The 27,381-nt window shown below is 57.4% G+C and overlaps 1 protein-coding gene across 3 annotated transcripts; it reads left to right on the top strand.

Annotated features, from left to right (window-relative positions):
• Nucleotides 1-5,474: 5,474 nt before the first annotated feature.
• CLUH (clustered mitochondria homolog) lies at nucleotides 5,475-27,333 on the top strand. 3 transcript variants are annotated; one of them, XM_067021080.1, is made up of 26 exons: nucleotides 5,475-5,730; nucleotides 12,988-13,190; nucleotides 14,032-14,203; nucleotides 15,184-15,327; nucleotides 15,525-15,649; nucleotides 15,726-15,880; nucleotides 15,962-16,087; nucleotides 16,352-16,499; nucleotides 16,674-16,766; nucleotides 17,958-18,652; nucleotides 19,392-19,615; nucleotides 19,721-19,825; nucleotides 19,946-20,046; nucleotides 21,498-21,650; nucleotides 21,740-21,802; nucleotides 21,885-22,129; nucleotides 22,349-22,433; nucleotides 22,558-22,711; nucleotides 22,836-22,975; nucleotides 23,830-23,910; nucleotides 23,990-24,115; nucleotides 24,199-24,320; nucleotides 24,599-24,692; nucleotides 24,779-24,913; nucleotides 24,995-25,068; nucleotides 25,690-27,333. In XM_067021080.1, exons 1-26 carry the CDS (start codon nucleotides 5,631-5,633, stop codon nucleotides 25,766-25,768), a joined length of 3,942 nt encoding a protein of 1,313 aa, XP_066877181.1. In that variant the 5' UTR covers nucleotides 5,475-5,630; the 3' UTR covers nucleotides 25,769-27,333. The 3 variants fall into 3 exon arrangements, with proteins under 3 accessions (XP_066877181.1, XP_058902631.1, XP_058902630.1); XM_059046648.2 differs by having other exon boundaries at nucleotides 5,506-5,730; nucleotides 19,724-19,825; nucleotides 25,858-27,333; XM_059046647.2 differs by having other exon boundaries at nucleotides 5,507-5,730; nucleotides 25,858-27,333.
• The last annotated feature ends 48 nt before the right edge of the window (nucleotides 27,334-27,381 follow it).

The following is a 27,381-nucleotide window of genomic DNA, read 5'->3' on the forward strand; positions in this document are numbered from 1 at the left end:
TCCTGTATGTCTCTCACCCAGCTTCTCCTAATGTTAACATCTTATTTTATCATAGTACAATTATCCAAACCAAGAAATTAACATTGGTACATGGCTATTAACTAAACCACAGACTTTATTTGAATTTCACCAGGTTTCCCCCTAGGTCCTTTTTCTGTTCCAGGAACCTATCCAGGGTCCCATTGCATTTAGTTATTTTTTCCTTAGTCTTCTCCAATCTGTGACACACTTCTAAAAGCCATTTTGAGTTGGGTTTTAGTGCCTTGCTAACCCCATGAGACCTGATGATGTCAATGGGGGAGAAACAAGTGGACCCCAACTAATAAAGTACATTGAATAAAATATTTGCTGAACTCTAAGGAGGGAGTGACTGCTTCCAGCTGCCAGGACTGAGAAACAGTTTAACAGACCCAGTGGTATCTGAGCTTGATTTCATAGACCTTGATTTCATGCCTCTTTTCCCATGATGCTTCTCCCACAGAAGTTGGCATTGAGAAAAGGTAAACGACTTGCTCAAGGTCACGTAGTGAAGGAGTCAGGGATGGAGATAGATGAAGTCACATACAGTCATGCACAGAGGATTGGTTCCAGGACACTCCTCCCAAACTCCCTCCTCCTCCCCTCTCCTCCACGGAAACCAAATCTGAGGCTGCTTAAGACCCTGATACAAAATGGGAATTCCCTGGCAGTCCAGTGGTTAGGACTCTGCACTTCCACTGCCAGAGGCCCAGACTTGATCCCTGGCTGGGGAACTAATCCCCCAAGCCATGTGGTGAGGCCTTAAAAAAAAAAAAAAAAAGGCATAGTATTTGCATACATCCTCCCTTATTCTGTATTTATTTATTTATTTTTGGGCCATGCTGCTCTGCTTGTGGGATCTTAGTTCCCCGACCAGGGATCCAACCCGGGCCCCTGGCAGTGAGAGTGTACAGTCCTAACCGTTGGACTGCCAGGAATACCCAATTCTCCCTTATACTTTATTTATTTTTTTAACATTTTGGTATATATCTATTTTTTTTCTTTTTTCTTTTTAAATATTTATTTATTTATTTATTTGGCTGCACCGGGTCTTAGTTGCGGCATGCATGTGGGATCTAGTTCCCTGGCCAGGGATCGAACCCAGGCCCCTTGCGTTGGGAGCTCGGAGTCTTAACCAGTGTCCCACCAGGGAAGTCCCCTCCCTTATACTTTAAATCATCTCTAGATTACTAATAATTCCTAGTACAATGTGAATGCTATGTAAATAGTCATAAATACTGTGTAAATTGTAAATATAATGTAAATGCTATGTAAGTAGTTGCCAGTGCAGCAAATTCAAGTTTCGCTTTTTGGAACTTTCTGGAATTAAAAAAATATATATTCTTGGGAGTTCCCTGGGTCTAGTGGTTAGTGTTCAGCGCTTTCACAGCTGTGGCCCAAGTTCAATCTCTGGTCGGGGAATTCCCACAAGCCCCGTGGTGCTGCCAAAAAAAATTTTTTTTTAATTTATTTTTTTGATCCACGGTTGGTTGAACCATTCATGAGGATGCAGAACCCACAGATATGGAGGGCCAACCTGCATATTGACTCCTACCCAGTGTGCCCAGGTGGAGGAGACAGGACAGTCCTGGCTGCCCCATCTTAGTTCCTCGCTCCAACTTCTGGGGATCAGGTTTGAGCCCAGGGTGAACTAAGACTAGACCTGTAACAGGCCCAGGAAGTATGGCACAGGCCTCCCTCTGCTTTGTCCCTGGCCTTTTATCTCCCCAGGTAGCTGAGGAAGGGAAGGCCCAGCCCTGGGTAAACATCTACCCAGGACTCTGGGGTCCCATTTCAAGTAGAGAAAAAGGAGAGAAGAAGAGGAAGGGGGAGAGGGATTGGCCTTAGGGTCCTCCCAGAGACCCCTGTGGGCTCTAGGCTGAGCCCAGCCCAGAGTCACAGTACAGAGCAGAGATGTGCAATGTCAGCGTCACCTAACTCAGAGATCATTTTCTTCAATCCTTTCATTTTATAGATCAGGAGATTGAGGCCCGGGGAGCCTGGCTAACTGTCACCCCTCCTGGCAGTTCTGCCCACACAGGTCTGGATTGAGGGAGGTGGGGCACTTCCTCTCTCGTGGGTTCCTAGAGTCAGGCCATCGGGGTCGGGGACTCCTTCCTGCAATCTGGGGGGTTTGGGTTCCAGCTCACCTCTCCAACCCCTTGGGAACTCTGAAAATGAGGGGGGGGAATAGAAATGCCCCGCTGAATGGGTGCATCCATCATAACAATAATTAGGGAGATGGGAGGCTTTAAGCAGACTAATTATGTAGGGGAGGTCTCAGCCTCCGTAAACCTCCCTTTGTATTTACTTAGCATCTTTACCCAGAGGCCATAAAGATGGGGAGTACCCCCCAGGCAGACAGCCCTGAGGATGGGGAATGTGTAACAGGAGCCTGCTAAGGAAATAGGAAGAGGATCCACAGAAGCCATGTTGCAGGTTCAAAGGCTGCTGTGACTGCTTAGTCACTAGGCCCCTGGACAGACAGGTCATTAGCGCCCTTCCTTACTTATCAGTAGGCACTCGCAGACCTTGATCATAAGGAGGACATAGGAGTAAGGCCAGGGCAAGGTGTAGGCTGGTGCCTCTCCAGGGCTCAGCCTGGTGGATCTCAGCTAGGCATCATGGAAATGATCTGAAGCTCTGTATACAAAGGTCAAAGCATACAGTACATAAAAGGAATATTTGCTCAGAAAGCCCAGATATTATAAATATCTGGTGAAACCCTGTGGAGGCCTCTAAAGGACTGCTTGGCTCTGTCTATACCCGGGACCTCCATTCAACCAACCACTGTGCATTAAGCACCTACTATGCATCAAGCTCTGGGGAGATGCTGGGGATACCCAGATAAATAAGGTATGGTCGTTGCCTTCAAGAAGTCCCCTGGTCTAGCAGCTGGACTCTTCACCTGAGAACAAGACATCCTAGCTTGGCCAAGACAGTGTTCGTTTATGCCTGTTGTCCCAATGTCATTATTAATAGTGTCCACTTTCACTCCCAAAGTGTCCTGGTTTGCATGATACATCACATGGTCACCTTAACCATAGCACAAAGTATAGGCAATGGTGGAAATAGTTGGGGAAAGTGATGGGAGTAGTTGTTGTTAAGACGATGGTGAAAAGACATTGGTGGAAGCAGCTTGAAAGTAAGAAATAGTCTGCTTAATATGTGGTTGGACCACCAGACGATAGAGAATGTGGTCAGAGGATGATGCTTTTTGTGTGTATCTGTTTCCCTATCCCCAGGCTTGCTGCTCACAGTGTTAAAACAGAGCTAAGCTTTTGGTTATGAGCAGTGTTACCAACATGGAGGGGGCTTCCAACTTCAGCTACACTGGACTAGGTACAATTCTCCAAATTCCTTAAGTTTCAGTTGTGAGACTGGTTAAAAGAATTATGGTACATCTACACACTGGGATATTATTCAGCCATAAAATGGGATGAGAAAGCTCTTTGTGTACTGATATCTCCAGAATATAGTAAGTAAAAAAATCAGGGTAAAGAATAGCACGTACAGTATGTTACCATTTGTGTAACTAAAGGGAAATATATATATACACATACACACACACACATACACACTCTTATATGCAAAGACTATCTCTAGAAGAATATAAAAGAACTGGTAATCCTGGTGGTCTGGGAAGGAAAACCAGATAGCTGGGGGCAGGTGAGAGATTTCACTGTGCACCCTTTTATGCTTTTTGAAATTTGAATCATGTGAATGTATTCAAAGTTCTAAATAAAATTAAAAGGTTTAAAAAAAATAAACGAGTGAATAAATTCCCAGGGTCCCTCTTTCTGTGTCTTCCCATATGATTCCTCTGTCTTGCTCATTAAAATCCTTCTTATCCTTCAAAGCTTCAGAGGAGCTTCTTCCCAGAAGCCCTCCCTGACTCCCTCCCCTGCACACTCAGAACAGCCTTCTTTAAAGGCTTTTATTCTGCAGCCTTAGACGTGAGATTGCTGTGTGCATCTCTCTTCACCCACCAGATTGAAACTTCTCCTGGCAGGGACTGGATCTGGTTCATCTCTGATCTTCCTGCAGTACTGAACTCCTGCAAGCTCTGCTTGAAAGACAGAGTGAAGTATTTCACACTATCTAAAGTGCTTTGATGACCACTATCTCCTCCCAACAGTTAGGTAAGAGGCCAGAAAGATGGATGTTTTTATTTGACAGAGGAAGCTCCTGAGATTCAAAGGCGTGATAGTCAAGTGACTTGCTCAAGGTTACCAGAAGAGACAAGGTAGAGGTTGCAGGATGCAGATTTCCAATCCAGCTCCGTGTTAGGTTCATGTACCACCTGACTGCCCACCTTCCATGTGGTGGGCTGTAGTCAGGTCTTGTTTTTATTTCCAGCCTTCTTGTGCAATAGTCCAAACTCATCTCCCCCTGGTCTAGCTCAGTCCCCTTATCCTCCACACAGCAACCAAAGCATTTCTCACTTCTCTTCCTCTTGCTTAAGTGCTTAAAGCCTTTCACTGGCTCCCCTTCCCATCACTGGTACTCCAGGACAAAGTCCATTTTCCTCTGCAATTTTTATGAGGCACTAGGTCCACCCCAGCCAACCTCTGCAGCTTCAGCTTCCCAATTTCTATTAGTTCCTGGAATATGCCTTAAGTGCTTCCCAGTGGCTTCCTGGGCCTGTGCAAGGTAGACTGTCTCACCCTCTCGGCTTGGAGAACTTCAGTTCACTGGCAAGACCTGGTAAAATGTCAGCTGGGCAGCATTCTCTGACTTCACTTCTCAGTCCCCAACAGGCCCCAAACATCTGAAAACATGAACTACTGTAAAGTGTCCAGGCTGTGGATTTAGCCTGGTCTAGCTAAAGTCTTGCTCTCTGTGTGACCTTGATCTTAGCTTCCTCCACTAAAAAATGGGGATAATGTGCCAGAGCGGATGTGGGGACTCATCTGATGGGGGGTGTCGAGGCCGCTGGCAGAGGGGAGCCCGTTGTGGCTCAGAACAGAGTTTGGTGGGCCCATCTCTGGCACCTCATCCCTATTAGCCACCTGCCACCCCTGCCTCTTGTGAGCATGCCCTAGTCTACCCTCCACCCCCTCCTCAAGAAGCCAGACGCACCCCCGCTCCACCCCTTCGGGGACGGCAAGCTCAGTGAGCAGGGCGCTGAGGGTCATATTAACACCTCAGATTTGACACCGCGTGGTCATTTGGCAGATCTGCAATAGGAAGCCACTGGGGGAGGGGACTGCAAGCAACAGTAGTCCAGACGAGTCTCCACCCAAGGTCAAGGTGCCCGCCCGACGGGCAGCGAACCGCAAGGACGCCTCTCCGTAGCCCCGCCCCTCGAGGGGGCCCGAAGCCTTTCTCTAGCCAGAGACGGGGTACGTTCCCTTTAAGGCGTTCGAAAAAGCCACCGCGTTGGTACACAACGAACGAGGAGTGGCTTATTTTGTCCCTCGCCGGCCTCCGTGGGCCGGGCCGGGCCCGGGGGCGGGGCAAGGGAGCGGCGGTGGGGTCAAAGGCCATAGCGCGCACCACGTGGGCCGGTGACTCCGTCCTTCCCGCAGCGGCAGCGGCGCGCAGGGCACTTGGGTTAGTGGCGCGGCGGGCGGCGCGGACAGCCGAGGCGGACGCCCGCTCCCGCCGCCATGGTCATCAAAACGGACGAGTTGCCGGCGGCCGCCCCGGCGGACAGCGCCCGGGAGCCCAGCTCGCAGGACGTTGGCAAGGGGCGGCCGGGCGCGGCGGGTGAGCGGGGCCGGGGTCGTGGGGGCAGCAGGGCGGGAGGCTGAATCGGGCCGAGTGGGCGGGGGGGTTCGGGGTTGCGCGGGGACCGCCGCCTTCCCTCCGCGCCTGGCTGGGTTGCATCTCGCCGAGCCCTCCACCGGGCGCCCCCGCCCTGAAGGTCACCTTCACTGTCGCCCCCGCCTGCGGCCCGGGCTTCACACGTGGGGTCCCGCGGCGGGCAGCGGCGGCTAACACACGCGTGCCAGATCGCGGGGAGACGTGCACGCGCATGCAGTTTCGGGGTGTGTCAACTCCTCAGACGGACGGACGCGGCGGCCCCACTCCCTACGCCCCTGGGCATGGGGAACTCTCCGGACTGGGGTCACTTGACACTTGTTCCGTCAAGCACCCCCTTCGCGTCAGGATCCCAAGCATTCCCTGTGCACAGGGCTGCAGGCTTGCGAGTTAGACTCAGCTTGGGACTTCTCAGGCTTGGTCTGTGGGAAGAGTGCAAGTTGGGGTGTGTGTTTCGTGAGGGGGTTTCTGTGGTTCGTTCCCAGAGGAAAGGCTTTAACCCCACATCTGCAGGGTCTGATCTCTGTCCTGTTAGATGTCGGCCTGGCGGGCAGACCTAGGGGTCTGCCTGTGTATGGGGGCAAAGCCAAACTCCTTGGCAGGAGGTGGTGTTTATGCCAGAACTTGATCATTAACCCGCCTTATTGCGAAAAGTGGGTCAGCCCAGAGTTGCTGTTTTTAAGGCAAAGGTCATCAGCATGGAGTCAGGCTCCCAGCTCTCCCCCGTGGGCTGTGGCATTGGCTTTGGGAGTGGCTGCAGTTTTTCTCAGGTGGGGCCTGCCTTTCTGCTGGGCCTCCTCTGTTCCCTCTGTTCCTTCCGTCATCTTTGACTACAGCCTTGAGGTTGGAAGCCCCTTCCCAGCCCTTGGGTTGTCATTTCCAAATCTTTCTCAGAGCCCCAGGGCTGGGCTGTGTCCCTCTCTGCCCTGGGTGACAATGGGAGTGCAGAACTACCCGTGCCTCCCACTCCCCATAACTCTCCTCAAAAGGGATTTGTCATCTTCATCTCCCTTCCCAGCTTGGGTGAGTCAGGACAGGAACAGTGTTAGGTGGGCTCTCTGACCCTGTAACTGATCACAGCCGGGTTGGCTGATGGTGGGGGATACGTACTGTGGCAGCTTTGCTGATTGCCTAGAGAAGGCCAAGGTTTGGGCAGAATGACAAATGCTGATGACTCCAGCCTGCCAGGCTTCACCCTGATGAGCCTCTGAATCAGTGAAGCAGGCTAGATAAGAGGAGGCCGATTTCCCCTCCAGCAAAGAGACCTGAAGAGATGAAGCGACTTGGCCAAGGTCACACAGCAATTCAGCATTTGGATTTCCAGCTCACAGCCAGATTGCCAAGGCTGCCCTGGCCTGTCCCAGAGGAAGCTGGGAGAGGCATGTTGGCTGGGATCATATGCTGAGAATGTAGGGACTGAGGAGAGGGGAGAGTGTTGGAGAATTTCTCTGAGGGGGTCTGTCTGGAGCAACCTGGGTCAGGGGAGGGTACAGCTGTTCATTTTGGGGAAACTGGAAGTGTACTAGCAGGTGGAACATTGGCTCCCTAAGCCTCTGGGAAGCTTGTCTAGAGCTAGGACTTGAATTACAGCCAGACTGAATCTATTCAACGGAGGAGGAGGCCTTAATGGAGACCCCCAACAGGGCCTCACCCAGGCTTCTGACCTCAGAATCCAGCTCTGGAAGATTCTCTAGTCCCCTTGAGGAGGTGATCAAGGCCTTTTGTCGGGGGACCAAGGGTCAGGTGCCTTGTTGGGAATAAAGCTACTTTTAGGGGTTAAGAGAACAGCAAGTTTTTCAAGTTCATGGTGGTGTGTCGAGTTCCTTCTGCCTAGGGGAGGGCTCCTTGGAGTTGAGGCCCAGAGCGGAGGTGAAGGGGGCTGGCAGACAGGAGAGGAGCTTGGGGGCTTAGGGGAGCTCCTGGACAGGACCCCAGAGCTCTTCTTTTGGGTAGGTCTGAGCAGAGCAGCTCAGGGAACACTGGATTCTCCCCAGACCCTGCAGACCTGCTTCTGGCCTGGGTGGAGATGGGAAGGAGGCAAACAGATGCCTATCTCCTTGGGATCTTCCTTAGGCTGCCTGCCCCCACCCCTTTCCCTTGAAGCCCCAGATTCCTGGGATAGGGTGATATGCCTTCTGAGGCCTAACTTCCTGCAGGAGCCTCACCCTGTGAGGTTTTGGCTAGGGCGGGGCCTGGCCCTGGCACAGTCTACTGAGTGAGGCCATGCCAGGCTGGGAAACGCACACAGGGGCCACCTGGGATGGCTTACGTTTCTTTTCTAACTCCTTTCAGCTGCCCATTGGGTCCGCGTTCTCCCGGGCCAGGCCAGGGCTGTGCTTTATCTCTTCATTCTGGCTGGCCAGTGGAGACTTGGGGGGGCGGGAGGTGTATGCCATGCTGTTTGGGCAACCCCTTCCCATTCTGCAGAGGATCACCTTTCTCCTTCCCTAAAACCCAGATCCTCAGGGGTGCCCCCTGGGGTAAGGAAGCAGGAGTGTAGAGGAAGGGGGTACTGTTTACCTGGTGGGCGCTGCAGCCTTGGGGCTGGCACTCAAGGCCTGAGCCTGGGTGTCTGACAAATCTGTTTTTTTTCTTGACCTGGCTTGGCTGCCTGTTGCCTCTGCAACCTCGGGCAGCTTGGTTACTAAGCTTCTGGAGCCTCAGTTTCCTCAAGTGAGATGGGCTGGTTGAGCTGATGGAGGGACCTGCTACGGGCTGGGCCTAGAGTGAGCGTTGGCTCTGTGGTAACCAGGGTGAGGGTGGTTGTAACAGCTACGCAGGGGTCACTGCCAGGTTGCTCTGCCCCCGCCCCCTTCTCCACAGGGCTGGGGTGTGTCTGGGGAGGGCGGCGGAAGAAGAGGGGCTCTGCTGGGTGCCAGCCCTTCGGGGCTGTCTGGAAGGGACTGGATGGGCGGGGAGGGGGCCTGAAGGGAGCCTGGCTGCCTGCCCCCACCCTGGTTAGTATGGATGCCGGAGCAGTCCCGCCTGGGCCCTGGCAACAAGTCAGAGGCCCTGGGAAGGCGCCCTGGCGAGGCTGGGCATGTTCCTTCTCCACGGCCGCGCGGCCTTTGGTCTCTTGCTGCCAGCTCTGTTTTCCCCAGGGGAGAGCCTTGGTTTTCTCCTGGCAGTGCAGGGGCTGCTGGGGAGGGAAGTTGGAGCCTGCCAGCTTCTTGGTGGAGCTGGAGGCCTGGGGCATAGGTGCAGTTGTCCTCTGGGCGCCTGGGGTTAGGGTTCCCACCAGAGCTAGTGACTCTCAGGAAGGGGAGGGCTGCCAGGTCACCTGCAGGGGGCAGCACGAGCCAGAGGCCCCAGCCAACCACTTGACCCAGGAGGTGGGCAGGTTGCTCAGTGCAGCCCGTGGACAGGGGGGCGGCCACCTCATGGCCTGGGCCCGAGTCTGCACCAGCTGTTGCCAGCAGCCCGCTGAAGCGGTCCTGCCCACCCCCACTGGGGTTGGGGCCGAGGAGAGGACCCTCTTGCTGGGCTCTACCCCTGCCAGCCAGTCCCCAGGGCCCTCGATCCTGAGGGGCCCAGGTACCCTAGACGCTGTGTTCTCCTGCCCCACTGACTGCTTCACCAGCAGGGACCCTCTTTTGGGGGGTACAGGGAGGTGGGCCTGAGCACTGGTGGCGGCTCTACCTGGGGTCGTGGAGCCACCAGGGCCTCCTGGCCCACAGCCGTCCTTCTGGCCGACCTTGAGCAGGATGCAAGGCAGGGGGAGTGTGCCCTTCCCAGGGCCGCCCCGGCAGGCCTGGCCCCACTGAAACCCGAAGCCAGCCGGATCTCCAGCCCTGGGCCGGCCAGCTGCATGGCAGCAAGGGTAGAGGCAGAGGCCGGAACGAGGCACACAGGCAGTGCCGGGCCTGAGCGCTGGCTGCCTCGCTGCCGTGGAGGTCCTGTGACTCCAGAACATGGGCGAGGGCAGCCACCGACCACACCAGGTGGGCTGTGAGGACAGGGAGCCCAGTGGCTGGCCTCTGGTGGGGAGGTCACTGGGCCTTGATCCCGCTGTAGGGAGACCTTGAGGGTGCTTTGCAGGAAAGAGGAGAGGCAGGGCGGGCTGGCCTTAGGGGAGTGGAGGCCCCTGGGAACCAGCCACATTCCTTTGAAATCTGATAGGAGATTGGGTGCCCCCTGGGGCTGGAACCTGGAGCAGAGGTGCCTTCTGGGCAGGCTCCCTGAGCCAGGGAGGGGGTGTGGGAGCTGTAGCCACCCTTGCCCTCCTCTCTGTTCTCCCAGCCCAGACTCAGGGAGCACAGGCCACCTGTCTGGGTCCAGGTCTCTGGTGTCCCACTTTTGGGGTCTCAGAGACCTCAAAGCTGCTGTTCTGTATTGGGCAGGGGGCCCCCTCATCCTGAGGGCTGGTCAGACAGCAAAGCCTTTCTCAAGGCCTCAGCTGGGGGAAGGCCGCCTCACAGCTGTCAACCCTCTTGCTGCATTTTGAAAAGTGACCAACCACCGCCCTTCTCCTGCCCTCCTGTCCCTGTCTGCTGTGTCACGGAGTCAGCCAGCTTCTCCTTTTGGGGCCGGCTGCTCAGTTTCCAGGGGCTTGGGGTCGCCCCGCCTAGGGCTGTGGGCTCACTTGAAGGAGAGGTCCTTGTGCGTCCTTGTGGTTGTTGGGAGTTTACCTTCAGGTTTGGAGCTGTGTGCTGGGGATGGAGGTGGCGACAGTTACTGAAGGCGCGCCGTGGGCCAGGACTGAGGGCAGTGCAGCCATGTGGTAGGGGGCCTCTCCAGCGGGGAATCTAGGGTCCGCTCTTGACTCTCTTGACCTTGGGCAAGGCACTGAACTTCTGGGCCCCAGACCTCCTTATTTGGGGGAAGGAGGAGGGGACTGTGTCTGAGCTCCTGGCCGTTCTGTTTATCACTAAGTTGAGGGGACGCGGGGAGAGGGAGTGGCTTCTCTCCACGTCCCGTTCCTGGTTCCCCCGTGTGCCCTTTTGTGTCAGGCTTATCTGGACTTTTATACATTTTCCGAGGCCCCTGCTCCATGTTTCTGGTAGGTCTGGGTAGAGCCCACACAGCTCTGGGGAGGTGCACCCCGTCCCCACTCCTCACAGCTGGGTAGGGAAGAGGAGGTGGAGTCTAGATGGGTTGGGATCCAGAGCAGAGCTGGCTGAGCTGACCTGTCTGGAGCTCCCAGATAAGCAAGGGGCCAGTCTGGCTGCCAGGCAGACCCTGGGCCGGAATGCCCCGTGGGCCAGTGGGGCTCCAGGCAGGCCTGTGTTTTGCTGGAGGGTCTCTGCGAGGACATCCTCTTCTCCCCCACTGGGGGCAGGGCGGGAAGGCTCTCCTCTGCTCCCCTTAGTGCCTGGGGAGAAGTGGGAGGTTTTGTCACCTGCTCCTTCTCCCCACAACATGTGAGTCTGTTGCTGGTCACAAGTGCGGGGCTTTTACAGTAATCAGTTCATTAGTTCAGTGCCTTTCTGTTGAGTGCGGGCAAGACAGGAGGAGGAAGATAGAGCTGCTGGTGTGAACAGCCCCCCGAGTGCAGCACGACACTGGTGCCAGGGGTCATTGGTCAGGATTCAGAGAAGAGAGTTTATTTCACCTGGGCCTTGACGGATGAGTAGAAGTCTGCCCGATAGAATGGTATATGGGGGGCAGCGTAAACAAAAGCACAGGTAGGAGGGAAAATGTGTGGCTTGTTCTTAGACTTCTGAGTAGTTTGGTGTAGCTGCACCTTGATGGGGGGAACTGGCAGGAGCTGAGATGGGCTTTAGGCCTGAGATGCTCGGTTCCTGTGAGCAGTAGAGCAGAGGAGAGTATTAGAAGGTTCTAAGTGGTACCTTTTATTTTTTTGGAAGAGGAAAAAGGGCTATATTTATTTGATTCTATGGATTTTCACTTATTCCTATTAACCATAAATTATGCAGATTTACCATTAATTGAAATATTTTATCTTTTATACTATGGTCATCTTTAATAACAACTTAAAAAGCACTTTATTTAAAAAAGGAGTTGTCTATATTTACCAGAATTTCATTTGTAGAAGCACAAGTGTTGTCTTTGGATCACATTTAGCTACTCATCTAAGGATATGGTCGCACCATGAAAATGAAAATCGCTTGTAGACTTTGGATATAAAACATGAACAGTTCACAAAACTTGATATAAGAATTTGCTCGCTACAGTTTCAGTGCCCTCGTTTTCTCAAAAAGCTCCTGTTACTTTTTTTTCTAAATCATACCCTAAAATAAACACTAGTTTAACAAGTGTGTCATACAATAATACAAGCTTATTGTAAACACCTGGAAAGTACAGACTTTATAAGGAAAGGATTATATCACTCTTAATCCTATTATTTAAGGAAAGGCACTGAATTCTGAGTCTTTTAGTCTTTCTACTGGAATAGATATAAATGTACATATACACACATAATTAGGACTGTAGTGCATGTTCTAATTTTTTTTAAATTGAAGTACAGTTGATTGACAATGTTATGTTAATTTCAGGTGTACAGCAAGTGGTATTCTTGAAATAGGGGAAATGGCCTGCAGCAGTCCTGTGACCAGTTTGGAGATTAGGTTGGGTGACTAGATAGGGATGGGGGGTGGGCATTCGCAGAGCAGGGGCTGGTTTGTGGAGGAAGATAAATTCCATGCTGACAAGATGAGTCTGGTGAGGCCTAAGGGATGGCCACATGTTGAAAAACTGGAGCGAGGCCTGGATCGGTCACGTGAGCTGGGAGACAGGAGGGCATTTGCAGTCACGGGCAAGGGTAAGATGGGAATGAGGAGAGGCTGGGGCCCAGGACACCCACCGCTGGACTGCCAGAAGGAGGTCAAGCTGGAGAGGGAAGAATAAGAGCATCAGTGTCCATCAGGGAAGAGGAGGAAGTGAGCGGTGGGGGGAAGGGGAGCCAAGCAGCTAGTTGCGTAAGGCCAGAGCAGACTCTCAGGTTTGGCCCTTAGGGTGGCATTGGTGACTCTGGGGACAGTGGTCTGGGCGGCCTGTTAACACGGCCGCCAGACTGGGGGCCTGAGGAGCAGATAGGAAGCGAGGACCCGGGGTGTGGAGGCCAGCAAGCGGGCAGTAGCTTTCAGGTGTGCCCTGGGGTGCGGTGGGACCGGAGTCCAGTGCAGGGCCGAGTCTTGGGAGGACAGGCAGATGCCATACTGTAGGGCAATGTCCACCCTGGTAGGTGAGGCAGACCTCACCAGCGAGGCCCATCTGACTCAGCTCCTTTCTTGTCGCCCACAGAGCTGCCATCAGTCATGCTGCTGAATGGGGACTGCCCGGAGAGCCTGAAAAAGGAAGAGGGGGCTGCCGAACCGCCCCGGGAAAATGGGCTGGATGAGGCTGAGCCGGGAGAGGAGACCACTGGACAGGAAGTCATTGTCATTCAGGACACGGGCTTTTCTGTGAAGATCCTGGCTCCTGGGATCGAGCCCTTCTCCCTCCAGGTGAGATGATAGAGGGGTACTGGGGGCCGGGGTACTGGGAACCAAGGCCTGAGCCTGTTGGGGAGGATGAGGATGCGAAGACAAGCTTTGCCTTTGCCCGGTCTGGCCCCATGTTGAGGCAGGAAACCGAGGGTCCTGTGCCTTCCAAGGTCACTCAGCTAACGTGGTGGACATGGGAGTCCAGGTTCAGGCCGTTGCCTCATTGCAAGGGGACAGATCCCAGCTGGGACTGCCAGCCCTGTTTGGGGATCGGTATGGTAGTGGCTGGGTAGTGTTGGGGTCCCAGGGCTCCCCACCCTCAGGTAGGTCAATTCTCTGGCTGGAGTTTTACCATCTGTCTGAGAGGAGAGTGGTAGTGGGTGGTCTTCAAGAGCAGAGCCAACCCAGGGGTCTTGTAAACTGTTACTCGTTGGGGAACCAGGTGAGGCCCTCTTGTGTCTTCTGGAGCCACAGGCTTCAGCCCCAGAGCACACCTTCCTGAAGGGGGAAGCCATTTGCCCTGGGACCTTGGCACTGGGCAAGGGAGGAAGCAAGATTGCTTTTTTCTTTTCCTTGTTTTTACACCTCCTGCTGCTCTACTCAGGGCTGCTCTTGGTCTGCAGGAATAGTTTAAGCCTGCGGGTAACAGGGCAAGGCTCTGTCCTGCACATGTGCGTATACCCTGCACACACATACACACAGGTGCAAGTGGGCATGGTATGGATGGGCAGGGCCTGGAATTTAAAATAAAAGCCAAAAAGGGGGAAACAGTATTCGGAGCATTGATTTTAGGGACCCAGGTACTTTGGGCTGGGGAAGCGGTATGTTTTCACCAGGTTGGTCGGGGCCTTCTCCCTGGCAGGTGTCCCCCCAGGAGATGGTACAGGAGATCCACCAGGTGCTCATGGACCGTGAAGACACATGTCACCGCACCTGCTTCTCACTGCACCTGGATGGCAACATGCTGGACCACTTCTCAGAGCTGCGCAGCGTGGAGGGGCTGCAGGAGGGCTCGGTGCTACGCGTGGTGGAAGGTTTGTCCGGAAGTTGTGCGGCCTGCCAAGGTGGGGCGTGGGGAGGCAGGGCCAGGCGGCACTCACCCCACCCCCCCACCCCTCCCGCTGGTATCTTGGCGTCACTGTGTCACAGATGAGCATGTGGAGGCTCAGGGCAGCATTGAACTTGTGGAGGCAGGAGAAGACAGGACAGAAGCACAGGTCGGCTTCGCAGGCCATCACAAGCACACCCTCCAACTTCGTGGGTTGAATATCAGAGTCGTGATTTTAAAAGAAACAAACAGTACCAGGCAGGTGCTTGAGATCAGCCCGTTCAAATTTTATAGAGATAAAAGTTCAGTCTCTTAAGGAAACTGTAAGGTTTCACGGCTCTTGAGCAGGGAAGTCAGGCCCAGTGTGGAGCAGTCCAGCTGGCATGGTGAGTCGGGTTTGTTTGTACCAAAAAAAAAAAAAGTCCCGTGAACTTAGGTTACCTGGGGAAAGGTGGCACCGCGGTTCTAGGCATGTCAGCCAAGGAGCAAATGTGGGAAAAATGTAACCCAGCTGTGCCCAGACTTACCTAACGACGAAACCTCTGTCCTTCCCCAGAAGAACCCTCATTGAAATTTCATGAAACATGAGTTGGGGAGCAGTGATGCAGTTTGAGGTCCTGTAAGTCCTCAGGCCACCCCTGGCCAGGGCTGCCCTGGGAGAACTGGGCTGAGCCCATGGGGACCTAGCGGCTGTGCCTGCCGGGCTTCCCACCCGAGACACTCGTGGGCAGAGAGCAGGGGGCTTCTGTGTGCACTTCCAGAGACATCTCTTGAGCCCTTTGGCATAAGGTTCTCTGCAAACAAGGATCCCTGCCCACCAGCAGGCAGGTGTATGTGTTGAAAGCAGAATTCCAACTTACGTGTTCATAAGGGAGTTTGTAAGTGAAAGCCTTAAATTGAAAATCACTTTTCTCTGCTGGGTGGGTTGTTGCCCTGGTAACGCCCTGCCCATCCCCCTCCCGACAGAGCCATACACAGTGCGAGAGGCCCGCATCCACGTGCGCCACGTTCGAGACCTGCTCAAGAGCCTGGACCCATCCGATGCCTTCAACGGGGTTGACTGCAACTCCTTGTCCTTCCTGAGTGTCTTTACTGATGGCGACCTGGGAGGTGCGGGAGGCATTGGGGCTGGCGGTTGGGCAGAGGGGCCGGGAGCAAGTTGGCCGGGGCCTGGTGAAGGGGCAGGGCCCGGCCTTCCCACCTGGAGGGCAGTGGGGCTGGAGGCACACAGACCAGGGCCGCCTGAGCTGGGGAGGGAGTTGGCCGCTGGGTGGTCCTGGGCTGACCACCAGCCTCGGGTCCCTCAGACAGCGGGAAGCGGAAGAAGGGCTTGGAGATGGACCCCATCGACTGTACACCGCCTGAGTACATCCTTCCAGGGAGCCGGGAGCGGCCGTTGTGTCCTCTGCAGCCCCAGAACCGTGATTGGAAGGTGGGAGCAGGTCTCTTGGGGCAGGGGATCGCCACAGCAGGAAGCCTGGCCTACTCAAGCTTGGCCATTCCCGCAGCCCCTGCAGTGCCTGAAAGTGCTCACCATGAGCGGCTGGAACCCCCCCCCCGGGAATCGCAAGATGCACGGGGACCTCATGTACCTGTTCGTGATCACAGCCGAGGACCGACAAGTCAGCATCACGGCCTCCACTCGGGGATTTTACCTGAACCAGTAAGTCCCTGTGCGAGCCCGTTCGGAGTCCGTGGGCAGCCGCTTGGGGCGCCCTGCACAGTGGCCACCCTCTGCCTGCAGGTCCACAGCGTACCACTTCAACCCCAAGCCTGCCAGCCCCCGCTTCCTCAGCCACTCCCTGGTGGAGCTGCTCAACCAGATCAGCCCAACCTTCAAAAAAAACTTTGCCGCCCTGCAGAAGAAAAGGTAGCCCCTTCGCCCATCTGTCCCTCATCTCAGTGTCCCACGGGGTGGGTGAACCGTACAGCCTGAACTCTAGCCCTCCTGCCCTAAGCTGTGCCCCCAGCACCGCCTAGCAGCCCTAGGACAGGCGGCCGTTTGCTTCCGTCAGACTCTCCAGGGACAGGGCCTTGGTGGGGAGATGGCAGAGCCAGTGGGACCCTGGAGAAGGGGCCCAGGGCAGGGCTCTGGGCTCAGCGGGCTGCCCCATCTCCCCTCTGCCCACCACAGGGTCCAGCGCCACCCGTTCGAGAGGATCGCCACCCCGTTCCAGGTATACAGCTGGACGGCGCCGCAGGCGGAGCACGCCATGGACTGCGTGCGCGCGGAGGACGCCTACACCTCCCGGCTGGGCTACGAGGAGCATATTCCAGGACAGGTGCCTGCAGCCGGGCGGCCCACCCTTGGCTCTTCCCTCCCTTCCCCTGCTGGGCGCCAGGCCGGGTTCCGGGTGCTTGGGGGGCTGCCTGCGGGGAGGCGGGGGACAGGACTTCCCCGAGCAGGTGCTGGGGGCTCAGGTTGAGCCGGTGTCCCCCTCCCTGTCCTGCTGTAGACCCGGGACTGGAATGAGGAGCTGCAGACAACGCGGGAGCTGCCTCGGAAGAACCTGCCTGAGCGGCTGCTGCGAGAAAGAGCCATATTCAAGGTGCCCGTGGCCCCTCGGGCCTGACCGGTGGCCGCAGGCCCGCCGGCCACTTAGCTGCTTGTTTTCTGTGAACAAGAGGGAAGCCGGGGTGGGGCCATCGGGGACCTTCCAGGGTGTTCTGCCAGCCTTCCGCCGCCTGGTAGACGACCCCAACTCCTTCTTCTGGCCTCCCTGAGATTTAGCGTCTGGGGGCCAGAAGCGGTGGGGGCACGGCTCCAGGGTGGGCTGAGTGGCAAGGTCCATGAGAGCTTCCCTCCCAGCACACCCACGTGGAGCCCTCAGCTGGACACACGTGCCCTACTGAGATATCCTGCGTGTTTTTCCTGAGACAGATGAGGAAAAAGCAGTGCTTTTGAGAAAAGTTTATTTGAAATCTCCCATACTCTTACTGGAGGTGATAATGGTAAAAATACGATCTAAAGTCCGGGGTGCTCACTTTGCCAGGGGCTGTGCCAGGTGCTATGTAGGCTTTACCTCCTGTAATCTTCCAGACACCTTGTAAAGGCTGATACTTTTAACGTCACCGTTTTATAGATGAGAAAACAGGTCTGAGAGGTGATCAGCCAAGATCGCCTGGCTCGTATTTAGTGATTCCCAGACCCACCCCAATCCTCACTCTCCCTTTTAATCATTAAGCTCTGCTCTCTCTCGCAGTATAAGTGTTACATTTTTTCAAAACTATGGTTTCTTTTTTTAAAAAAATAAATTTATTTATTTTATTTTATTTATTTTATTTGTGGCTGCGTTGGGTCTTCGTTGCTGCGCACGGGCTTTTCTCTGGTTGTGGTGAGCGGGGGCTACTCTTCGTTGCGGTGCACAGGCTTCTCATTGCGGTGGCTTCTCTTGTTGCAGAGCATGGGCTCTAGGCACGCGGGTTTCAGTAGTTGTGGCGCACGGGCTCAGTAGTTGTGGCTCGTGGGCTCTAGAGTGCAGGCTCAGTAGTTGTGGCTCGTGGGCTTAGTTGCTCCGCAGCATGTGGGATCTTCCCAGACCAGGGCTCGAACCCGTGTCCCCTGCATTGGCAGGTGGATTCTTAACCACTGTGCCACCAGGGAAGCCCAAAGCTGGGGTTTCTTGCCCTTTTCCAAATGTGAGGAAACTTTGTCCTGCTTACCTCCACCAGCCCTGGGCGAGCTTGGCCAGGCGGGATGAACCCCGCGGCTCTCTCACCCTCCAACCTCGGGCCCCCAGGTACACAGCGACTTCACGGCGGCAGCTACGCGGGGCGCCATGGCAGTCATCGATGGCAACGTGATGGCCATCAACCCCAGCGAGGAGACCAAGATGCAGATGTTCATCTGGAACAACATCTTCTTCAGCTTGGGCTTCGATGTCCGCGACCACTACAAGGACTTCGGTGGGGACGTGGCGGCCTACGTGGCGCCCACCAACGACCTGAATGGAGTGCGCACATACAATGCCGTGGATGTGGAGGGGCTGTACACGCTGGGCACGGTGGTGGTGGATTACCGCGGCTACCGTGTCACGGCCCAGTCCATCATCCCCGGCATCCTGGAGCGGGACCAGGAGCAGAGCGTCATCTACGGCTCCATTGACTTTGGCAAGACGGTGGTGTCGCACCCACGTTACCTGGAGCTGCTGGAACGCACGAGCCGGCCCCTCAAGATCCTGAGGCACCGGGTGCTCAACGACCGGGATGAAGAGGTGGAGCTCTGCTCCTCCGTGGAGTGCAAGGGCATCATCGGCAACGACGGTCGCCACTACATCCTTGACCTGCTGCGCACCTTCCCCCCCGACCTCAACTTCCTGCCCGTGCCCGGCGAGGTGCTGCCCGAGGAGTGCACCCGCGCCGGTTTCCCCCGCGCCCACCGCCACAAGCTCTGCTGCCTGCGCCAGGAGCTGGTGGACGCCTTCGTGGAGCACAGGTGGGGAGCCAGGGCAAGCGGCTGCATCCTCCGGTGGCTGGTCCCGGGGCCGGATCCTGGACGGGGGAGGCTTTGGAAAGTGAAGAGCTAGCTCTGGCCCTGGTCCTCCCAGCCCCAGCGCCACCCACCGTGGCGTCAGGCTCCCCAGCATGGACATCCAAGAGCTTTATGTGGATCAGAAACTAGCAAGTGGCTAGACCAGTAGTGGCTTTCAACTGACTGAAGCGGGGCTGTTCCCTCAAGGAGCACGTGGAAATCTGCTTGGGTATTTTTGAACCAGCGTCAGGGCCCTGGAGGAGGGGCGGGGTTGGGGTCCCTGCTGCTGGCGTTTTGTGCTTAGGGGTCAGCCCGTCAAATGCCCCAGAATAATCTCCCTGTCAGAATGCCAGGGAGGTTCCTGGCGCTCTCAAGAGCCCTGGCCTGCCTGTGAGCCCCCCCACACACACACACCAGCCGTCCTCTTCCTGTCTGGGAAGACCCCCATTTTTGCTGTGACCTGCTGCCGCCACGTGGTCGTATTGCTGGGCTGGCACACGCACACGTGAGTGGACGCCTGCACACTGGACGGGCTGTGTCCCCAGGCCGGCAGGGTGTCCAGCCCCAACATCCCTCAACCCCAGCAGGGCAGGAGCTGGGGCCTGGCTCAGGTCCCCCAAAGCCGGCTGGAAGCTGCCAGAGCAGTCACGCTTCTACATACTCCTCCTCCATCCCCTGCTCTGCCCCATCCACTGTGCTCTAGGTACCTCCTCTTCATGAAGCTGGCAGCCCTGCAGCTGATGCAGCAGAAGGCCAGCAAGATGGAGACACCCCCGTCACTGGAAAACGGTGACCCCCCATCCTCGGAGTCCAAGCCTGAAGACCCTCCAGCACCCGAGGTGGGAAGCGAGGAGGAGGGCAGCAGTGCTAGTGGCCTGGCCAAGGTGAAGGAGCTGGCGGAGACCGTCGCCTCGGACGACGGGACAGGTGGGGCTGCCGCGGCTGCCGGGGGAGTCCAGGCCAGGGGAAGCTTGGCTGCCGCCCCACCGGAGCGGGAGTGGGGCTGCCTCCTAATGGGCAGCGTCTCCGCAGCAGACCCTCGCAGTCGGGAGGTGATCCGCAACGCGTGCAAGGCTGTGGGCTCCGTCAGCAGCACGGCCTTCGACGTCCGCTTCAACCCCGACATCTTCTCGCCAGGTGAATGGTCCTCCAGGGCCCCAGTGCTTGGCGGGCCTGTTCGCCCACCTGGGGGCTGCTGTCTGTCTGGCCACCCGCCTCCCTATTGCCTGGCTCACGCCTCTGCTCTCCCTCCCCCAGGGGTTCGCTTCCCGGAGTCTTGCCAGGAGGAAGTTCGGGACCAGAAGCAGCTGCTAAAAGATGCTGCTGCCTTCCTGCTCTCCTGCCAGATCCCCGGCTTGGTGAGGGCAGGGGTGGGACCGAGGGACTGCCCAGAGGGTGCTGTTACAGGCCCTGGGGCCTCATCCATCTCCGACTCTGGAAGCTTGTGGAACCTTTGCTGGAGTGACTCAGGCCTGCTGACCTGCAAGGCAGGCAGGGTGGAGTTCTCCTCCCCAGAATGGGTCTGCTGACACACAGGGGCCAAGGGAGGCATCAGGTTCTGCTCTGCACACCCTCCCTTGTGGGCTGGCAGCTGCGGTCTGGCCCTCTGAGCCCCCGTGTGCTGGGATGGCTGATAGAGGGGCTGGGGGCGTCTTCACCCCCACAGGCTTTGTACATAGGCCCTACGTATGTACACGGTGCTTGCTCCCTACGGAGGCAGCCCTGAGCTTAGGCGCCGTGCTATCCCCCGATCTTTTTTTTTTTTTTAACATCTTTATTGGAGTATAATTGCTTTACAATGGTGTGTTAGTTTTTGCTTTATAACAAAGTGAATCAGCTATACATATACATATGTTCCCATATCTCCTCCCTCTTGCATCTCCGCCCCTCCCACCCCTCTAGGTGGTCACAAAGCACCGAGCTGATCTCCCTGTGCTATGCGGCTGCTTCCCACTAGCTACCTATTTTACATTTGGTAGTGTATTTATGTCCATGCCACTCTCTCACTTCATCTCAGCTTACCCTTCCCCCTCCCTGTGTCCTCAAGTCCATTCTCTACATCTGCGTCTTTATTCCTGTCCTGCCCCTAGGTTCTTCAGAACCTTTTTTTTTTTCTTCAATTCCACATATGTGTGTTAGCATACGGTATTTGTTTTTCTCTTTCTGACCTACTTCACGCTGTATGACAGACTCTAGGTCCATCCACCTCACTACAAATAGCTCAATTTTGTTTCTTTTTATGGCTGAGTAATATTCCATTGTATATATGTGCCACATCTTCTTTATCCATTCATCATAAGTGTCGATGGACACCTAGGTTGCTTCCATGTCCTGGCGATTGTAAATAGAGCTGCAGTGAACATGGTGGTACATGACTCTTTTTGAATTACGACCTTCTCAGGGTATATGCCCAGTGGTGGGATTGCTGTGTCCCCCGATCTTTGAGCTGAGCCTGCCGTGCTGGCTGCCCCAGGCCTCTGCGGGGCGCAGCACAGCCGCGGGGTGAAGCTGTAGCCCTGCTTCTGCCTCTGCAATCACAGGAGAGCCTGTGCGGCTCCCTCATCTCTGCTTCCCCGCCGTGTGGGCCCAGCAGTCACAGGGGTGATGGTGGCCTGTGCAGAAGGCTGGGGACAAGATCTCACATCCTTGCTGCTGCTTTGTCTCCTTCCCTCTTCCCGATTGGGAGTTGGGGTCTCAGTCCCCTCCTTCCGTCAGGGCCTCAGGATAGCGTGAGCTCCCTTGGGAAGACCCAGGGCGGGAGGAGGCAGAGGCCCTGGGCTGGGGGTGCCTGATGTGCTGCAGCCCGCAGGTGAAGGACTTCGCAGACCACGCGGTGCTGCCCATGGACGGGGCCACGCTGGCCGAGGTGATGCGTCAGCGCGGCATTAATATGCGCTACCTGGGCAAGGTGCTGGACCTGGTACTCCGGAGCCCGGCCCGGGACCAACTGGACCACATCTACGTGAGTGGTGCCCGGGGTGGCTGTGAGATGGCGGGGCTGGGATGGAGGCCTGGGGCCTGACCAAGACTCCCCTCTCTGCACCCTTGCAGAAGATCGGCATCGGAGAGCTCCTCACCCGCTCTGCCAAGCACATCTTCAAGACGTACTTACAGGTACTGCGCTCCCTCCCTGGCCCGGGTCATGGGGATGTCGGGGGGAGCCCGGGTGGTGACACTGGTCCAACCTCCCTTGCAGGGGGTCGAGCTCTCGGGGCTCTCGGCTGCCATCAGCCACTTCCTGAACTGCTTCCTGAGCTCCTACCCCAACCCCGTGGCCCACCTGCCTGCCGACGAGCTCGTCTCCAAGAAGAGGAACAGGAGGAGGAGAAACCGGCCGCCAGGGGCAGCGGATAACACAGCCTGGGCTGTCATGACCCCCCAGGAGCTTTGGAAGAACATCTGCCAGGAGGCCAAGAACTACTTTGACTTCAGCCTCGAGTGGTACGTGACGGGTGCAGGGGCGCTGGGCTCCCAGGCAGCGTCTGGGTCCTCCGTGGTTGCTGGCAGTGGAACGGGGAGGAGAAAGCAGGGAGCTGTGGAGGGCCGCTTGCTTCGGGAAGTGGGGAGGGGAGCTGGGAGGGGCTCGGGTGGAGGGGCAGCTGTGGGGAAGGGGGCAGAGGGGTGCTGGGCTGCCTGGGCCCACCCGCCGCTCCTCCCCAGTGAGACCGTGGACCAGGCCGTGGAGACCTACGGGCTGCAGAAGATCGCGCTGCTGCGGGAGATCTCCCTGAAAACCGGAATCCAGGTGGGCGGGCTCAGAGCGCCCCACAGGGCTCCCGGGGCCATGGCGGGGGGGGGACTGGGCGGGGCGGTGCCAGCTGTTTGAACCTGGGCTGAGGCCGCCTGCGGGTGCCGGGCTGGGTCCCCAGATCCTGCTGAAGGAGTACAGCTTCGACAGCCGCCACAAGCCTGCGTTCACGGAGGAGGACGTGCTCAACATCTTCCCCGTGGTCAAACACGTCAACCCGAAGGCTTCAGACGCCTTTCACTTCTTCCAGAGCGGGCAGGCCAAAGTACAGCAGGGTGCGTGCGTGCGTGCGTGCGTGCGTGTGTGTGTGTGCGCGCGCGCGTGCTCAGCCGCTGCAGGGGTGGGGTGCCCACTTCCCCCAGGCCGGCCCTCACCTTCCGCCCCCGGGGCGCCCTGTAGGCTTCCTGAAGGAGGGCTGCGAGCTCATCAACGAGGCCCTGAACCTGTTCAACAACGTGTACGGAGCCATGCACGTGGAGATCTGCGCCTGCCTGCGCCTCCTCGCCCGCCTCCACTACATCATGGGCGACTACGCTGAGGTGGGCCACGCGTACCCTCTGGACCTTCAGCAGGGGCCCGGGGCCTGGTCTGGCACCGGCGGGGCAGAGGGGGGCATGGGGGAGCTGGGGCTGTGTTCTCACCCCTGCGGCAGCAGGAAGCAGGAGTCCCGGCAGGTGGGACTGGAGCCCCTGTCACCCCCGGGGCCCGGGATGCTGCTGACCTCCAGGCCCCCCCAGGAGGAGCAGGTGGAGACCCGGGGAGGTGCTTGTTCTGCCTGTACGGCGGCCTGCCCCCCCAGCTCCCCCCACTTAAGAGCTGTATCCTGTGGGGAGAGCTGCCGTGCCCAAAGTGGGAGTGGTGGCAGGGCCTCCCTTCACAGGGATGAGGGAAGGGTGAATTCTGCCTTAGTACCTGGAGCCCTGTAAGCACCAGGGAAGCTGCTTGGGGTCTGCGTTGTCGCCTGTACCATCCTGGGGCCTGGTGGCGTTCACCTGCCTTGTTGGCCCCGGGACTTGAGAGGCTGTTTCCTAGGCCAGGTGCGCTGTAGGTGCCCCACTCCCCGCTCCAGCCATAGGACTCTTGTTTTCTTTTGCCTGTGTCTGCCTTTTCTTATTACGAATACTTTATTTTTAGTACAATTCTAGATTTGTATGCATGTGTTGGCATAGATTAAGACAAGTGTTTTAAAATATGCAGCAGCCTCAGGGCGGGGTGTTGACTTCCATGGTCACAACAGCTGGATTTTGACCACTCTTCCTGCTGCCTTTGTGCAAAGTAAAAATAGAAATTGCAGCCAGAGGTGAAGAGGCCGAGCTGCTGTGGAGGCTCGTGGGCCAGGCAGACTGGGTGTGGGGCGGTACCACCCGTGGGTGACAGCCCCCCACCTCCCCAGGCCCTCAGCAACCAACAGAAGGCTGTGCTGATGAGCGAGCGCGTGATGGGCATCGAGCACCCCAACACCATCCAGGAATATGTGAGTGGCCACCGGGGGCGCGGCCCGCAAGGTGGGTGGGACCCATGGCCGCCCCGGCCTGACGCTGCCGCCCCCGCAGATGCACCTGGCCCTGTACTGCTTTGCCAGCAGCCAGCTGTCCACGGCCCTGAGCCTGCTGTACCGCGCCCGCTATCTCACACTGCTCGTGTTCGGGGAGGAGCACCCTGAGGTGGCCCTGCTGGACGTGAGTACGGGGGGGCGGGGCGGCGGGGCCGGCCGCGAGCCCGCGGAGTGGGAGCTGACCGGGGCCCCCCCCACCGCCCCCAGAACAACATCGGGCTGGTGCTGCACGGAGTGATGGAGTGTGACCTGTCGCTGCGCTTCCTGGAGAACGCGCTGGCCGTCAGCACCAAGTACCACGGGCCCAAGTCCCTCAAGGTGGCCCTCAGGTGAGGCTGTGCTGGGTTAGGGGACAGGGAGGCCCCAGGCCACAGGGTCCCGGGAGGCGCTTGCATTGCGGGCGGGCACGGGATCCAGCACTCTGTCCTCCATCTGACTCCTGAGGAAATGTCTCTCAACTTGCATCTCTTCTCTGAGTTCTGGACTCGCCTTCCCCCTTGGAAAGTTCCCGGAGTGGGTTCTGGGGTAGCCTGCACACCGCCCATCCGTCCCCACCGGCCCATTCACGTCCCTCCCTCGCCTCCCCCTGCGCCGTGCCTGCCTGCAGCCACCACCTGGTCGCCCGTGTCTATGAGAGCAAAGCCGAGTTCCGGTCAGCCCTGCAGCACGAGAAGGAAGGCTACACCATCTACAAGACACAGGTGGGCCTCGTTGGGGCGGGGTGGGGCGGGGCGGGGCGGGAGGGGCGGGGTTGCGGGCAGCCCTGATATTTTCCCGACCCCTGCAGTTGGGCGAGGACCACGAGAAGACCAAGGAGAGCTCCGAGTACCTCAAGTGCCTGACCCAGCAGGCCGTGGCCCTGCAGCGCACCATGAACGAGATCTACCGCAACGGCTCCAGCGCCAACATCCCGCCCCTCAAGGTGGGTCCCCGAGCGGGGCTGGGTGGGCCGCACCCCGGCCTCCCGGCCTCCCGGCAGTGGCTCATCCTCCCTGCCCCTCAGTTCACAGCCCCCAGCATGGCCAGCGTCTTGGAGCAGCTGAACGCCATCAACGGCATCCTCTTCATTCCTCTCAGGTGAGGCGCCCCACCCCCGCTTGGAGGTTGGCCTTTATGTTTTTCTTGGTTTTTTAAGTAAATGATACATTGACGTGGTTCAAAATTGAAAAGTATAGCCAGTGGCAAGGAGTTCCTTGTGAATCCTTCCAGAAATACTCTGCATAATTGGGCAAACACAGATCTGTAACCGTTTTTCCCCTTTTTTTTCCCCGAAGTGCAAAACTGTAGCAAGCCATGCACATAGGTGTTTTTCTCCTGCACTTAATCTGTCTCGGCGATGGTTCCGTGTCAGTATGTAAAGAGCAGTGTCATTCCTTCTCTGGACTCCTGCTCTGTCCGTGTAGGGATGTGCCTTAGAGCCGGGCCCTGAGGGTCGCTGTGCGGCTCTTACAAACAGTGCCGTCTTCGAAAGCCTCTCGCGCCGTCTCTCTCCCACCTGCGTGCGGCATGGGTTTGGTCAGTTCAGTGTTACGGCATTTACAGCGTATCTGCTCTGTGTTGGACCTGCACCTGCTGTTTTGGGTGTCATCGGCTATAGGAACGGCCGGGGTGCAGTGGGTTTGAACTGGGCGTGAAGGCTGGGTGGGAGCCAGGCCTTAACTGGAGGCTGTCAGGTGTGTGCAATTCTTACTTTTTCAGCGTGCGGGGGCCTTTCTGTTTGCGGGAGGGAAGCCTTTGTTCCACACGTGTGTCTCACTGCCGAGAGCCCAGAGCCTGATCTTGTTCTGAGTTTAAGCAGAGCCAGTGAGGTGACGGAGGGCCCAGGCCCCCTCTGATACCCACCCTTCGCCCCGTCCTTCTACTCAGCCAAAAAGACTTGGAGAATCTGAAAGCCGAGGTGGCGCGGCGGCACCAGCTCCAGGAGGCCAGCGGGAACAGGGATAAGGCTGAGGAGCCCATGGCTACTGAGCCAGAGCCAGCAGGGGCCTCAGAGGATGCGGCCTCCCAGCCCCCAGCTGCCAAGGACCCTCCTTCCCTGAGCTTGCAGGGGTAGGAAGGGAGACACAGACGGACCGTCGGCCAGCTGCCCCGATACCCAGCGATCCAGACTCCAGGAGAAGGGGGAGTGCCCTGCACATCAGGAGAGGCAGCAAGTCCTCTTCCTCCACGCTTCCAACCCCACCCTGCCCCCTGCATCCTCCTGGGACCCTGGCCTGCCTGACCCTCTGAAAGATGTTCTTGCACTGGCTCGAAGAGTATACAACGCAGAGGCCTAATCGAAGACGCGTGAATGGAGCACGTGGGCATCAGTTCCCAGCTGGCGGACAGGTGCCCCCTCGGGCCCCCCATCCTCAGACAGGTGTGCGCGAGTGTGTCTGTGCCGCGAGTGTCCTGATCCGCCCTTCCTGGCTTGTACACAGCCCCGAGCCGGTTCCGAGTGGGTGGGTGGCGTGCCGGTGAGATTTCTCAGGTCGTTTGTATGTTTGACATTATGGCTGCTGCTTTTGCTGCCACTACCCCCGGGCCCGACCTGGCTGAAAGTCCAGGTTTGAAGCCGAAAAGAGGGGAGCTTTCCTGTGTCCTGGGATGGGGGGCCAGAGCTCTGTGTCAGGGCTGGACGGTTGGGGAGCACGTTATGGTGGGGTGAGGGCTGCAGCAGCTTTACTAACCGCAGTGGGCCGGGCCTGGCCCGGCTGTGCTCCGGGTGGGGAAAGGGTTGGGCATCGGTGGCTCCCCAGACACCCCCGTGCCCAGCCCTGGCTTGTCGGCCCTCGGGCCCCAGCAGGAGGTGCTGCCTTCCCACTCCCCGCACCCCAGCTGGGCCTAACCTTGGGGTATAGTCTGAATGTATCCTTCTCCCCGTTGAGTAACCTCAGCTGCCTAACGCACAGGGGGGTGGGGGGGGACCCGGACTGAATCATGGATCCCGGGGGAGACGTCACAGATACAGGAGTGACTGTCCCTTGTTTGTGGAGCTTAGCTCCCTACCTGGTCCTGGGACACGCAGGCACCTTCTACAGAGAGGAGTTCTGGGAGTGGAAGGGAGGGGGCTGCAGAAGGTGGTGGGCCCGCAGGTCCGGCCGCCACGCGCTCCTCTGGGAGCAGCTGGGCGGGGACGGCCACCCGTGGGAGCTGGAGGGCGCGGTCCTGCGGCTGGGGCCTCCGCCTGGTGGCTCTGCGCCGAGCCGCGGCCGGGTATGGCCTGTCCCAACGCCTGGTTTCAAAGGGAGTGGGTGCGAGCTAGCAAGCGAGGCATCCCCACAGCTGATCAAGAACTTTTTCTTGTTTTTAAACCATCAGTCTTCATTTCACATTGGAATAAAGTGAGTTTTTGAAACCTGCTGTCCCGGCCTCTCCTGTGTGTTCTGTACCAGTCTTGTTCGGTTGCGA

Source organism: Kogia breviceps, chromosome 19 (genome assembly GCF_026419965.1).
Source record: "Kogia breviceps isolate mKogBre1 chromosome 19, mKogBre1 haplotype 1, whole genome shotgun sequence".
Classification (NCBI taxonomy): domain Eukaryota; kingdom Metazoa; phylum Chordata; class Mammalia; order Artiodactyla; family Physeteridae; genus Kogia; species Kogia breviceps.

Excerpts from the sequence above, each read along its gene's own strand:
- CLUH (XM_059046647.2), top strand. The coding sequence starts at position 5,631 with ATGGTCATCAAAACGGACGAGTTGCCGGCGGCCGCCCCGGCGGACAGC. Across the intron at positions 15,650-15,725 it reads CCCAGAACCGTGATTGGAAG|CCCCTGCAGTGCCTGAAAGT; the intron begins GTGGGAGCAGGT and ends CCATTCCCGCAG. Across the intron at positions 25,069-25,857 it reads ATCCTCTTCATTCCTCTCAG|CCAAAAAGACTTGGAGAATC; the intron begins GTGAGGCGCCCC and ends CCTTCTACTCAG.